The 16,558-nt window shown below is 31.0% G+C and overlaps 1 protein-coding gene across 1 annotated transcript in view; it reads right to left on the bottom strand.

Annotated features, from left to right (window-relative positions):
• The window catches only part of LOC112211727 (modular serine protease), a 40,087-nt gene that overhangs the window by 2,059 nt on the left and 21,470 nt on the right, over window positions 1–16,558 (bottom strand). Inside the window, exons 3-7 of the mRNA XM_067053163.1 lie at window positions 13,932–14,155; window positions 9,740–9,952; window positions 5,487–5,645; window positions 3,703–3,824; window positions 3,454–3,627 (exon numbers count right to left, since the gene is read on the bottom strand). Coding sequence (XP_066909264.1) covers window positions 3,454–3,627; window positions 3,703–3,824; window positions 5,487–5,645; window positions 9,740–9,952; window positions 13,932–14,155 — 892 coding nt within the window. The remainder of the gene's footprint in view (window positions 1–3,453; window positions 3,628–3,702; window positions 3,825–5,486; window positions 5,646–9,739; window positions 9,953–13,931; window positions 14,156–16,558) is intronic.

Genomic DNA, 16,558 nt, shown 5'->3' with positions numbered 1-16,558 from the left:
AAAAAAAAAGAAGAAGAAAGTAGAGATTAAATAAACGTCTTGAAAGAATAAATATAAATAAAAATAATAATAATGATATTAAATGATGATAAATGAGCAAAGAAACAAATCAGGACCACCTATCTGTTCAAAGCAAAAGGTTGATCAGAAGGCGACACTAAAGCAGAAACGTGGAGGAGGTGGCCAGCCGTTTATTTATATGCCCAATATTTCTATTTCAAATACGTCGCGTATACAGGAAGCAGTCATAAAGATATGACGAAAAATGAAAAATAATAAGAGAAAGATACAAAAATATGATGATGATAATAATAACTATAATAATTTTCTAATTTAGGAATAACTAAGTAAAATTATAATGATACATAACGTTACTAATAATACGAGTATATACTGAAGAAAATATAGTTAGGATAGTTAATACAATATAGGATATAATAGCAATGATTGTAAAAGAAGTAACTAATAATAAGTAAAAGTAAATAAAGAGTATTAAAAAAAAAAAAATTTACAAAGAAATAAATAAGGAAAATAATCAGACAATGATAACAACTGTAGTTTTTATATATTGTGAAAATAATCACTTATCTACACTGATAATAGTAATAGTAAAGATAACAGGAGTAACATGAATAATATAAAGTGAAATAAGGTAATTTGAAATCGGAAATGAAAGTTTACATATAAAATAAAAATATATATAAAAGTACAAGGTGAGATGTAAAAAAAAGTACATAAAAAGATTAAAAATAAGTAATAAAGTATAGAAATAAGTGAAAAATTGTGATAGAATGTTAACAATATAGGTGATGATAATGATAAGTGAAATAAGTTAATAGAAACATGTGAAGTAAAAGTTTACAAAAAAAACAAAAAAAAAAAAAACAAAGTAAATGTGAAAGTTAATAAAACATAGATGAATAAATATAAGGGAATGCAGCAATAGATAATATAAGTGATAGAGAGAAAACAAACAGATGAAAAACAAAAGTATAATAGAAAAATTTGGTGATGATAATAAAATGAACGTAAAATTATTTAGTCTTAATTAAGTTTAATATATAACTGTAGGTATGTGAGATGCAGTTTTTATCGATTTTGTGGTTAACTGGAAGGGGTTCAAGATGTATATAAATGGATTCTGAGATGAGTCTCTTTTGGTAATTTGGAACAGTGGCTAAAATAGTGGTATGGTCAAAATCAAAAGCATGATTAAGTGTAAGGGCATGTTCTGGAAGTTTGGAAGCGACTGAGTTGTGGGAAGTTATAGATAATTTATGTTGAGAGATACTGATCTGAGGTGGTTCTTAGTTTTGCCTCTATATGAAGAATTACAGTTGGGGGAAGAACAAGGAATCCGGTAAACAACGTTAGAGCGGTATTGGACTTTGAGACTTGAGACCAAGATGTAGTGAAGGAATGGTTGATTTTAAGAGTTTTTGTTGTCAGTGAGAGAGGGAACATATGGAAGGGATCAATAAATTGAGCGAGTGGATGGTGGATGTAAAGAGTTTGGAGAAGGAAAAGTAGGCGTAGAACGGTTGATGTAAGAGTTTAAAAGTTTGTTTATGATGTGAAATGGAAAATCATTTGAAAGCAAGATAGTCTTAATATGGTGAATGTTCGTGTTGTGGTGTTGGGGATCGGCTAAGAAATGGCAACGGTGTATGAGATTTTTGGCAATATTGATTTTTTGAAGGTGGGGATGCTGGGAAAAATAGTTTAGTAGCCTACCGGAGTAAGTGGGTTTGTTATACCAGTCAGTGGACAAGGAGCTGTCATTATTCTTTATAATAAAGGTCGAGATAGGGGAGGGAAGAGTTAGTTTCAGTTTCAACGGTGACCATCTTCTAATATTTAAATTTTTACAGTCAACTATATATACAAATATATAATATAATATAACGCAAAATCTATGGGGCTCTAAAAAAAGATACATCTTTCACAACTCTTCACTCCAATGCAACACCTGAAAATCAACGACTCACTTCTCTATCTCCATCTTTGCTTCATGGGACAACTACTCTCATCACCATATTGCTACTCACCCCTCTCTTATCTCTTCTTCTTCTTCAAATAATTCACCTCCATCTCTCTGCCGCAGTACTAGGATTAGAAATTACAGGTCTACGGCTAAACTCCCATCTGTACCACACACCTCCAGCATTTTACATAATTCTGTTCATCAACCCTCCCCGCAGAATACATCTACACCCCCTCTATCTCAAACTTTTTTCACTGGTATTGTGACCCCTCAACCACCTGATATTCCCCTGATAATTCACTTCATCTTTCTTCTTCTGTTTCCTTTGATAACAAACTCTACCACATTTTCAATCTTAGATAAAACAGAATACAATGCAAAAATCACTCAACTCATGATGATGTGAAGGGGGAAATCATTTGAAAGCAAGATAGTCTTAATATGGTGAATGTTTGTGTTGTGGTATTGGGGATCGGATAAGGAAAGGCAACGGTGTATGATAATAAGTTTAGCTATAGACCTGTAATTTCTAATCCTAGTACAGCGGCGGAGAGATGGGGGTGAATTATTTGAAGAAGAAGAAGAAGAGATAAGAGAGGGGTGAGTAGCAATACGGTGATGAGAGTAGTTGTCCCATGAAGCAAAGATGGAGATAGAGAAGTGAGTCGTTGATTTTCAGGTGTTGGATTGGAGTGAAGAGTTGTGAAAGATGTATCTTTTTTAGAGCCCTGTAGATTTTGCATTATATTATATTATATATGTATATATAGTTGACCATAAAAATTTAAATATAAGAAGATGGTCACCGTTGAAACTGAAACTAACTCTTCCCTCCCCTTTCTCGACCTCCTTATTATAAAGAATAATTATGGCTCCTTGTCCACTGACTGGTATAACATAAATACCATAGTACTAAATCTCATACACCGTTGCCTTTCCTTATCTGATCCCCAATACCACAACACAAACATTCACCAGTCAATGGACAAGGTGCCGTCATTATTCTTTATAATAAGGAGGTCGAGAAAGAGGAGAAAAGAGTTAGTTTCGGTTTCAACGGTGAAATGAAGTCGAGGGTGGTAAGAGTTAAAAGAAGAGAGGATATAAGGGATTTTATCAGGGTTTAGAATGAGGAAAAGGTCGTCTACATATTTTTTGATAAATGAAATGTCGTTATGGAGTAAAGGGATGACGAAATCAAGGATTTATTATAAATCTTTCTGTTTTAATTTACATAAAAGTACTTTAAACACATTCTATTATGCTGCAATATAATTAAGACACCCTCGTAACAATACAAAATCATAACATTAATTATATACAATATAGTGTTTATACTTTGTCCATAGAAAATTTCAATACTTTTACTACTTCCTGGGATATAAAAATATCTCAGCAGTACATGTATGTGAATTAGTGTGTGTGTAACAATTTTTCTTTTTTATAAAAAATAAACAAACATAACTTACAGTGCCATTTGGATTTGATCCTTTGTATAAGCTTAAACGTTCACCCCTGTCAAAGCAAATTGGCATAGCTGCAGCATTAAACATGATAAATCTATCCAATTCAAGTATAGCTATATCATGCTCATAACTATTAGAGCTTCCTCTGAATTTATCTCCAATACTTATTTCCCTTACCTAAAATTTAATTCAATGGAATCTCAATACAAACCATAAACAGGATAGAATATCATTAAAAGAACTAAGCAATACTCTGAATTTCTGTTCATTAGTCTCTTTGTAATTCCAATTTTTCCTGCTTTTTCCAACAGCAACTACGACTGTATTTTCATCCATTTTACTGTTTTTAGAAAAATCATATGCACACATAGCAGCTGAAAACAGAAAGAACAGTAAATAAATAAATATAAATTATAAATTATAAATTCAATAATGCTATTATAACATTAGAATACAAAGCTTAAGTTAACAGATGGCTTCTAGTGATTCCTAATAATTTATGTTCCACTTCACTGGTAGATTTAAATTAACTTTAAATACTGTTTGTTCAATTATTTTTTCACTTATTTGATTATGCTCACTTTAAAAAAACATTTCATTGTCTGTTTATATTTTTTAAATTATTGCAATTGCATTTTAACAGTTTTTATAATTATTTATATAATATTCATGAAAAGATTTGATATTAAATAATTTTCTCTAGTCATTTCAAATAGGTTGCTAAGTTGGGTTCTGGGATAACACTACCCTTAATTTCTTGATTCTGCTCATGGCACTCTTGCTAATAGTCTCTGACTTTCTTTTTATGTTTAAAAATATATACTAATTAGTTATTCAATCTTTAAAAACTTAATCTACTTTGTAGATGTAAATTAACATGTCTAATAAGTTTTCACAGTCATTATACTTCGTCAGTTGCCAATATAAAGGCGATCGACGAATTCCCAATTTAGACTCCATTGTTTCGATCTTCTGACAAAATCAACTTTATGTTAAATATACAAATTTGAAAATAAAAACCAAAAATATTCACACAATATTATAACATCAGATATAATATTATATAATAATATCATAGATTCCAGGATGCACCAAAAGTTAGATTGGTAAACAAATATATAAATAATTTATTATCATAACAATTTTTTTAAAATCTTTATCTCTAAAAAGTTAATTAACACATTGACTGCCACAGTACTTGTCAAGATTTCAGTTCAGGAAACCAATTTATATTTGTTCAGTTAAGCCAAGTAAGCAAACTACGAGTTATCTCGTAGGTTGGCATCATAGGAATTGAACAACATAAAGATCAGTGAAGACTAAAATGACTTTATTCTTACATATTTACAAGGACTACATGTTACTCTAACTCTAACAGTGACTGTGACTGTTACTCTTACTGTGTCTTTTACTTAGCTATCTAGTGCTAGGAAATATATATGTACACTTGAGAAGAGGGGTAGGAAGAATAATGAAATAGGAGAAGGGGTTAGGACCAATCAGATAATTTTACGAAACTAGGCGGAGGTCTAGAGAGCCAATGAAATTAGAAATAAATATCTGAGAGGGGAAAAAGGCATGACTAGAAACAGGGTGTCAGGCTTCTAAGAAATTGGGGGTAAGGGTTGCGAATGTCATGAATTTGTGAGAACTGACTTACATGTTTTAAACATAAAATAGTTAGACTGATGCAAGTCCATTGTGAGATGACAGCTTGTACCTGCCGAAGTGTCAGTCCTTGCTTTTTTACATTGATAAAGAATACTAAGGAAAGGTCACTTCCTCTATGGTCAGTGTCTGGCGAAATGTGCCAGATGTCTATAGTTTATAATGGTAGTCTATTTATAATAATAGCTGTTAAATACTATAGTGTTCGTTAACTCAGGCAATAACACCACTACGAGATGACTCAAAGTTGGCAGTCAACGTGTTAAATCACAAAAGTAAACACATGCACACAAATATTCAAAGATCCAATAACCCAAGATAATAAGTATAGAATTATAAAAAACATTTTGAAAATTTAAAATACAAACCTGTCAATACAGCTTTAAGGTGAATAATTGTTCCACCACATAGGTAAACAATATTTTGGCCTATAATTTGAAACAAATCAGCATGCCATGGGTATTCAGACTGGTTCAGCAATGCTTTTCCTTTAAGAGTAGGCGTGATTGTATTCTTGATGCCACAATCTAGGAGGCAATGAAATTACAGGTTAAATAATGGATCAGAAAGAACATATATTCTCAAAGTAAACTATTGTTCGCTTTGGCCTAGTATGTTGAGGCAAGGGCTGAAAGCGTCTTGTTCAAAATGGTGTAAGGTTCAATTTACACCAGAATCAGTAAATATTTATTTTTCAGTTGTATCAAGAAACAAATCTTGTCATTCCCACTGGCATTAGGACAAGACGATAGAAATTTCCAGTAATGATCTGGAATTAGCAAAAACCATTTTTGTAATACTAACAAAAGTGGGAAATGTTTCACAAATATCTATACTTAGTTTAGTTTCTTCCTTCTTAATTGATTTTTGATAATAACCATTAAAAATAACTTAACACTAATTTCCAGAGTTTGAGTTTTAATAATAATAAATAAATTGAACCTGTTGCTGACAAATTGTAGAACCTGTTGCTGACAAATTGTAGAAATACTGAAGAGGGTAAATCTTTAGAGATAAAATACATAATTAAATTGAAATAAATGGTTGACGCTGAAATGTATAGCAATTTAGTACATGGTATGAGAATAAACAGTAAGTAAGCCACTGAAGGGTGAAATAACAAACAGGTGCTATAAGAGCGACTTCACTTGAAGCCAGCCATGAGAAGACAAAAGACTTTTATGAATGTACACAGTTGAAACAAATAATCATAACAAAGAACAACAATCTGGTTCAATCAATAGTCCCTGCTGAAATGGTTATGAATCAAATGTGATTTATACATTCATAGATAAAAGTGTTTACTTTTATTTTTTACACAAATGGGAATAAATTCGAGAATGAGATTTTTAATAATATCAACAATAATTCAAAATATTGACAAAATAGCAAAATGTGATACCTAATAAATACAAATCAAATAAACGAAACATACAAAGTAATGAATTCTACTTACAATAAGATTTTGGAAAAGAAAATGAGTTATTGAAGTTACAGAATAAATAATTGGGACATGTTTCTAATTGTATAGAATCTAGAATTTTATTGCAGACATGAGGCAACTAAATAAATCTTAAGAATGATACAAGATACATTCGAACGAAAATAAAACTAGCACTGATGGCTGGCAGATGAACAAAAGATAATGATAAAAATAAAGATAAAATACAAGAGCATGCTGTGATAAACACCATTTAATATATAACAGAAACATTCAAGAACCAGAACAGACTGCTTTAGCAGATCCCTTTTCAATCCATTCCTCTGCCTCTGGGTAGGAACACCCCAGTGGTACTGATTGATTTTTGACAAAGCTATGGGAACTGTTAATTTATTAGGAACTGGGCGATTGATAACCTCAAAAGGGTTTGGACAAAATTTTATCTGGTGAAGACATGGAGAAAAACTCTGAAAATGACAACAGCTGAATACAGGCAGATATGGTAAGAATAAGGAAACGCCAAAGGCCTGCCGACCTATATGCCTCCTCCCAGTAGCCCACAAAGTTCTGGAACACATGATTGTGAACAGCCTTAGACCAATCCTAATGGCAGCAAGCTGCTCAAGCCAATTTGGCTCGACCCGTGGCAGGGGAACTACAGATGTGTTGCTGAGAGTGTGTGAGGACATAGAAGGGAGGGCGGATAAATATGTCTTATTGATACTGTTAGACATATCCTCCGTCTTCGATAGTGTTTAGTGGTCCCATATCCTTCAGCGATTGCAAGAGCTCAACACCCCCAGTAACTTATACTCCCTGATAAGTTATCTAAGTTGGTTACCTTAATAATAGGGGTGTCAGGATTAGGGATAACTACTATAAGGTGGAGGTAAAACACTGTGGAAACTAGTCTTTGACAAGTTGCTGGGGGAGCTAGAGAACAGAGGGTTCCTTGCCATGGCCTATGTCTACGACCTGGCATTCATTGTGGCCAAAAACAGCAGAGCCAGATTGAAGATGGAAGCAGAAAGGTGTGCCAGTCTCGTAGGAGCATGGTGTGAGAGGAGGAAATTGAGTATGGCCGCAGCTTCACTGATAAGGCTCTGTCTATTGCCCTAGACATCCAAGGACAGAGGATTAAACTGGGTGAGGTAGTGATGAACTTTGGGGTGAGGATAAGAAGATAATTTGACGCCACTCCTCACCTGATATATTTAAGGGATAGAGTGACCTTACCACTCAATGGATTGAGCAGGATAGTGGGTACGTTCTGGGATATCAGGTACACTGCAACGATGACCATTTACAAAGGCGTGGACCTGGGTATTCTGAGGTAAGCATCCCCTTCATGGAGCTGGGGAAAAAATAACATTTCATGACATAACTAAAAACCAGTAGTAATTGAATTAATTTAGGGAAAACTATTTCAATATGAAATATTAATTCATAGTTCTTCAGACAAAATATTTAATTTATAAAAAATATATCTCAGGAACAATTAGACAAACATATATTTCCCAGCACTCAAATTAAGGATAGTTGAATTTACAATAAAGGAATTTACATTTATCATTATAGTATTAGTAATTATTATGATTTTTGACAAAATAAATTCACAAAATGTAGATTTCTAGTTGCTCGTACAAAATTTATGATTTATGAAAAAATATCCTAAGAACCATTAGACCTAGAGATGTCAACCAGCACTCAAATTTAAACTACTCTAATGTACTATAAAGTAGTTTATGACATTTATCTTTGTAGGAGTCGTGTTGTTCAAGATATTTCGTACAATAAATTGATTTCTAGTTGCTCAGACAAAATTTCATTTGTTTAAACTCATATTCATATAATATGAATAATTTATATTACAAAAACAAATATCATAAAAACTACTACACTATCCCACTATCTCTATGAAGATAAACATTATAAACTATTTTATAACTACTTTTACGAAGATAACCATTATAAACTATTTAATGGTAATTAAACTAGCTTTAATTTGAGTGCTTGCAGACATCTGTAAGTCTAATGGTTCTTCAAATATAGTTTTTCATAAATTAAAAATTTCGTACAAATAACAACAAATCACATTTTGTGAATTTATTTTGGCAAATATCATGAGAATTTCTACAAAGATAAACGTAATAAACTACTTTATAGCACATAAAACTAGCTTTAATATGAAGGCTAACAGACATCTGTAAATCTAATGGTTCTTCAGATATAGTTTTTCATAAATTATAAAAATTGCGTCTGAATAACAACAAATCACATTTAGTGAATTTATTTTGGCAAATATCATGAAAACTACTACTTCTGCAAAGATAAATTTCATAAACTATTTTACAGCACATTAAATTAAACTAGCTTTAATTTGAGTGCTAATAAACATAGTACATATAATGGTTCCTGAGATATAGATTCCCCAAAATAAATTCACTAATGATGTTTCAGTACATTTTTTATGAAATATTGCTTTTTAACAAAGTATATCTCGGGAACTATGGAACATAAACAGCTCTTTTAGAGTTCACATTTTAGAAAGTTTACTCTTCTTTAAATGATATTTCATGAAGTTTTTAGTGTTATAGGTAGTTTTAAAGATAAATTACAATAGCTGCCATTTTTTATTCCCCATACTAGGCAAAAACTCAGCAAATTTTGACTAGTTTTCATTACAGTAATAAAAAATTGAGGTGAAATATCAGACTTTTTTCTCTTCCTGGGCTCTTTGATTAATATGACTAGAATTTTCAACCAATTAGGTACAATGATGGATTCTGACCACAAAACAAATTCATAAATTCTGATCTAAGATCTTTTGGCTAAGAGATGAACAATAAGAAGGTCTAACCTTGGTTTAGTAAGTCTTAAATGGTATACTTCTTGCCTTGAGGCTAAATGATAAGTTAGAATTGTAATTACGATATATCATAAACAAAAAATTAATGTTATCGCTATAAATATGGTTATTGTTTGTATATGTTGTGTATCGCTATAATTATGGTTATTTTGATATATATATATTTTTTTTTTCATTGTGAGTTTAAATTAACAAAAAAAAAAGGGGCACATCATACTCAACCAACAACTCAATTTTTGGTATTTAATGTACAAACATCAATCAATTCTATATTAGGTGTAAAATAGAATAGATTGAAAATGAAGGATTACCTGGCACACACCTGTATAGTTCTTTGGCCCAAGTTCCATCAGGCAAACATTCCGTAGTTATGAAAGAAGCCGAAGGGTCACTTTCCTTGTAAGTATCTTTACATTCGGCTCTCAGTTCAGTTCCTACTCTCATAGGATGTCCACAATCTACTATACTGCCACGATAATGACATGTTAAAGTCAATGAATTTGAAGATAATCCTTTACATAGTTCTAAAAAATAAAACAAATTTTAGAATATAATATATTAACGATGGATATTTATTTATTTCTTCATTCTCATCTGTCTTATGACAAAAATTAATAATTTATCAAATAAATCAAAATTTCGTATCAATTCTGTCTCAACACTTTATTTTTCACCAGTCTAGACAGAATTTGAGACAGAATTGGATACGAAATTTTGATTTATTTAATAAATAATTACCTTGTCTCAAGAATTTGAAATAATATAATTAAAAATTAATAAGTTACATTTGCTTGCAGCATCTTTGAATACGTTTGGGGCACCTCACCCAGCTTAGGAACCACAGATATAGATGATATCAAGATAATTATAAAAACTGAAAGAAAATATACTGCTTTAATGAGTGCCAAAGTTTCAACTTAAATTTTCAGCCTTCAATATGGCATTATAAAACAAGATTTATGGACCACAGAAAAATAGAAGAATAAATAAAGTAGGAATACATGGTGAATAAGAAGAAGTAAAATAGAAATATGAAATAGTATGTAATATGAAAAGTATGTATGCATAATTTATGTATATTCAAATATGAAAAAATACGATAGTAAAAATAAAAATATAAAAGCTACACAAGAAAAAATACAAATATAAAGTAGAATGGTACATAATAAGTACTTACCGAGGATCAAAACTGGGGGGAGGGGAGGGGGAGAGGAGACCATAGTCTATCAGGTTGTGACATTTCAGCATGGAACAGGAGAATGAACCAAAATTTTAAGAACATTACATATAATTGTCGCTGTGCTTTATTAGTTATAACAATTAGTATTTGTTTGAAAAAAAAAATATTTTTTATTAAATTAATCATTTTTTTTCATGCCCCCCTCTTGTATGCCCAAGGTACACAATACAAATGTAATGCTCAGCTCATAAGTGAGGATTAAATAATGAAGAAATAAAATTAATGATAAAGTGTATCCTTTGGGATGTCTTTTTATCTACAGTAACAAAGTAAAAATATTCATTTCATTTATTCAACCTTCAATCTCTTTAGATTAATGGTATTCATTTAAATGAGGTCAATTTTAACTACTGTTTATGTCATATAAAGTTCGTATTAATCGTAGAAAATTTCAAAATGACCTCCCAAATCATACAACTGTCAACGATTTCAAAATGACCTCCCAAATCATATAACTGCCAATGATTTAAAAAGAGCACAAACTACATCAACCTCACTCCGCTCAAAGTCTAAGCCACTATGATAAACTTCCTTCACAGCCTGAGCTCAAAGATGTTGGTATATCAATCATACTTGATCATTCAACAAAGTGTTTTTAATTTATTTTACTAATTTGATATCAATTTCCATTTAAATTAAAGTCTTCACATGTTTTAATAAACTTCACTTATAGATGAATATTATAAAGGTGTAAGTGTTTATAGTTATACATATATGCATACAATCCTGTCACCAGATTTTATGGGGTCAGCATTGGACTTCCTCAAAACTGTGATCTTGAATGATTTAACTTAACCTTAAATATTGCAGTGTAGGGGAGTCTTGGGCCGACGTAAGAAAAGGAAAAAAACCAAAAAAAAAAAACCTTAAATAACATTATCTTACCTCTCTACTTTAGAATAAAATTGATCCTTGAACCTTTAAAAAGATATTTCTTTATTATTCAAGATGACAGTTTTTCCCCTTACTACACATTTCATACACAGTAAAGTAAAAATAAAATCTGATATTGTGATAACAACCAAGGAAAGATAATAATTATCAAATTCTTTCATTTTTTAAAATAAACATCCACTATTAACAATTAACAATGAGAGATGGTAATTTTTTTTCAAATAAACAAAATTAAAGGTATTTAATAAATTTAGATCGAGAAAAATTTATTTTACTGTTGCTATGAGAATTCAATGCGACCGACCCGTCTGGTGTCGGTTTTCGAGGACGCTTGTGATGTTTGTTTTCAGTTAGAAGTGTGGATACCGACCTTTGTTGCTTCTTTTATTCACCAAGCATTTGTGCAAATCTTGGATATGCGGCAAATGGCAAACGTGTAGATCCAGCATAAGGATTTCTTTAGGTGCGAACAACGATTATAAACTTTGTCTCTGCCTAAAATGGAACAGTTTAATAAAACATTGTGTACTATGGAATGGGATCGGAGGCTCTTAGTTATTTCCGATTTCACAGCCTGGCTTCGTGAAAATCGATTTCTCTGTTAGTTAATTATAAAATTCTTCATAGTTCATATCTATCCATTTTTATTACTACTAACAATAAGAAATGATTGATTATTACTAATGAACAAAATTAAAAGTAATTTAGAGGAAGTTTTTGGCACTGAAGCCCATTCATACTATCCCAATGAGAGTAAAACCTAGTTGACATTAAAGATTTCTGCACAATTTTGGAGGAAGGAATATAATGGAGGGGGTACCCTTATAGGGCGAGTGTCGCCAGAAGGCGGACTCTATCCCTTTCGTAGGCGTGGTATCCGGTACGCCATTTTTGACAGTTAAGAGCTGCTGACGCACAATACTAGAAATGGATAGACAGGAAGATTAAGATAAAAAATAAGTTGAGAGGTACTCGTACCGTTGTTGGGAAACGTTCTCACATTTTCTTCTTGATAATGGTTTTTGGAATTAATATTAATTCACTTATTTTTTTAAACATCAAACATTCAAAAAAATAATTTTTACTGTGTTTAATTTTTTTTTTTAATAAAACAATTTTCTCCATTATATCAGAAACAATTATTTATTTATATAAAACTTTATATTTGAATGTTTTCCTTAAAAGATATAGATTTTTTATTAACTGTTTCTAGAAAATACCAATCAAAGAATTTTTGAAGTTAATTTTTAGAACCGTAAATTTATTTTGGGATCTTTATTATCAACATTGAAATGAGTCTAAGAGAACAGAGAAAGAAACAAGAATATCTCGAGAACAACTAAATGGATTTCCATAGTAGATATACCAAATTAATGAAAATAACATTCACTACAACTTCTATTTTCTTCTTATTTGTGATTAAATGAACAGTTTTAGAGATAAGTACATTAATATGCAAAATCCGTAACAACTTGAAAGTTGTTGCCTTCAAGAGGCGTGGCCTAATCCCTATCCCTTAGCGTAATTTTTGCTTAGGAGAGTAGGGTTATGCCCCCCCCTCCTCTCTATGCACAATAGCACAATAATGGAATAATGGAAGGAATGATGTCTGGTTCGGGCTAGTTCGGTTACATATGGAACATTGTACAGTGAGGATTATACGAAGGATTTTGGATTGTAAGGATTGAATACGAGAGAAATCCGAAGGTTTAGTTTGACCACAGCTCAACTCCTTACGTCCAGATAAGCCTTATTACAATCATGTAGATCAGTCTTTTGTAATAGATTGGAACTATAGACCTTTTGTCTAGTAAGTGCTGTAATAGTCGTAATTGGCGTGCCATTTTCTGTCTTTTCAGTCTTGTGTGAAGATTCTAGGTTAGTCCCTTGTCCAGTTGCAGCCCAAGGTAACGAATCTGTTCGACAGGAGTAAGAGCAACATTATGAAAGGATACTGTAGGGCAGTCAGTAGGTATATGACGAAGGGTAAAAGTGGTTTGATGGGATTTAACAGCATATTAAAATTTTTTTCTAACACTGAAATATTAATCAATTTTTTCGGTGCAGGGTTTTCGTAGTAATTTCATATATTCGTAACTTCCGTGAAGAGGTTAATAAGCTGAGTTAACAAGGTAACGAGTTATCATCTTCTTTTCGGATTGAGGATTCTTTCTGCAGGACTTGGAGTGGTATTTCGGGAACAATAATACAGCATTAATTAAGATTTGGCAAATTTTAGAATTCAATTTTTTTGCTGAATTTAGTCTAAATATAATTGATGATTCAATTAAAAAAAATCGCTAAACTATTTAAATATGGATCAAGAAAAATTAACATCAGCAATCAAATGAGGAAAAAAATTAACTTACTTAGACAAAGTGGAGGTTGAGGATCCCAGATACCATCGTAGCACGATGACCTGTGGTAGTTCTCAGATAATACGTAGTCAGGATCACACCGATATGTCAGGACAACACCTTGGCTGACGATAGTTTTGGGTTTCTTGAGACACTTGGAGCTAAAATCACCCTCTATACAGTCAGATACTTCATAATCTCCATTCTTAGGTTTTTCAGGCAATGGACAACCCCCTCTGAAAAACAAAGAATAAGAAAATAATTTGATACTTAATTAAATGTCAAATGAAGGGCGTACCCATGATCAAACTAGAGAGGGGGGGGCAAGCCATAGTCAATCAGGCGGATTGATTTCAGAATGAAAAAGAGAAATGAAACCAAAATTTTAAGAAAATTATATATATTTGTCGCAGTGCTTTGTTAGTTATTACAATTAGTATTTGCTTACAAAAAAATAATTTTTATTAAATTAATAATTTTTTCACTTCTGGGGTGGAGAGCAGCTGCCCTCCCCTACTACCCTCCACCCCCGTTGGGTACGCCCATGTGCTATATACTATACTTGTTTGTTTGTGAGATTATTTATATTAATTAAAATCATTTGAGTCCTCAAAACTATTATTATTGGATTACCTTTCAAAAGGCCTAGCGTGTTTTCCAGTTTACCAATTATACATCTTTATATAGTATTACCATTGAAATATATATAATATACTAGAGAGTGGCCAAATATTCGTACATAAACTACATAAAGGGACAAAATATTTATTTACATTTAGTAGAGTTAATCATTAAATGATTCAGATAGTTGGTTTGCTATAAAATATTATTACATTATAAATGATAACCTAATATATTCATAATTTAATAATATAATATTCATAATTTAAATAACTGTAACTCCGACTATATTCGAACACCCCTACCGGTCCCGAGGTGAACTACCATAAGAAGGTCATAAAAAAATGTTTTTCCTGTTTTGTTTTTTTTCAAATGATTAGCTTTTGTTTATAACAATAACTTTGTCAAGATCCCTTCAATTACCAATAATAGTTCAGTATTAGATTTATTAAAACTGTGGAAAGGGACTTTTATTCTATTCTATTGTTTTAGCTAAGTACTTTTATTTATACTAAACTATTGTTTCAGCCATTCCTCTAACTGTCTACTTTCTTCAAAATTACATATTTATCTGAGTGTATGATGCATGTGTGTGGTTGGTATCATCTGTTTTCTTCATTCTCTGGCCCCAAGTTTCAAGCTTCCTGCCTCCTCTGCTAGTTTCCTCCTCGGTACAGCTCCGAAGGCCATTGTTCCTCTTTTAGCTCAGTCTGTGTTCTTGCCACACTTCGTTGTCAGGGTGTGTTTTCCCTTCTGATTTCTCATTGGCTACTCTTAGCAATGCCCACAATAATTCACGAAGAGGTATAAGTGGTAGTAATAAACTATAATTGAGGTAGGTAGCTTTCTCATGGCTGATGAACAACTGGGATCTATTAGGACCTATTCGAAAAATTCGAGATATTGATATTTTGTCTCCGATATCCGATATTTGGATATCGATATCGAGTAACCGATAATATCGGAATATCGATATTCTCCTTCGATAATATCGAAATATCGGTTTCTAAAAAAAAAAAAAAACACCTTAAAAGTAAAATAAATAAAAGAAATATTGATAATATACACTCCAATGTAATATCTAATAAATAAAATATCTATAATCATATATTTAGGAGGAAATATTCGTACCAAAATATGATATGGCAAAGATATTCCGATGTTATTTAATCCAAATATCGATATTTTGACAAAGAAAATATTCAAGCTTAATAATAGTATTTCGATATTTAATAATGATTATTCAAAATATTCATTTCGATATTTGACATTTTTATAATTATTTATTTGTAACGTTAGTAAACGTATTCCGATATTTTATTACCAAAGGATCGATATATTGTTTCAATACTTTAACATCCATTTGATCTTTGATAATGTTATTTATATCGATATCGATAATTACCAACAATATTCTAATTGATACAATCTTCGATATTTCCATATTTTTTTTTTTTTGAATTGTCGATATTTGGTATAAGATTAAAAAATTTTTATAAAAAGCTAAAAAAACGTATATCGATATTTTATTTGTATAATTTCTTGTTCCTTTCGATATTTTACATTATTATTAATATTGATATCAAAGATTAGAAACGATATTCCGATATTTCATTGAAAAATATTAAGGAAATCTTATAAAAAGTTTAAAAATAGTTTTCTGATATTTTGAATCGATAAATTCATGTTCATTTCACTGTTATTATTATCGATATTGAAGATTAGAAAAAACATAAAAATACTTTATAAATAAATTATCAATTTAAAAAAATGCATATTCCTTTCGATATTCGACATTGTTATTAATATCGATATCGTTGATTAGAAACCATGTTTCGATGTTTTGTTCAATAGATAATTAATAAAAAAAAAAAAAATTAAACATTTTATGAAAAAATAAAAAAAGGTACTTCGATATTTCATTTTGAAAATTTTATGTTCCTTTCGATATTTTACATTGTTATTAATATAGTTATCGAAGATTAGAAACGATATTTCGATATTTTTTCATCGAAATA

This window comes from Halyomorpha halys, unplaced genomic scaffold (assembly GCF_000696795.3).
Source record: "Halyomorpha halys isolate HHAL.00 unplaced genomic scaffold, Hhal_1.1 Scaffold93.1, whole genome shotgun sequence".
Lineage (NCBI taxonomy): Eukaryota > Metazoa > Arthropoda > Insecta > Hemiptera > Pentatomidae > Halyomorpha > Halyomorpha halys.
Note: the sequence above shows the minus strand (reverse complement) of the source record. Positions and strands in the feature narration are given on the sequence as shown.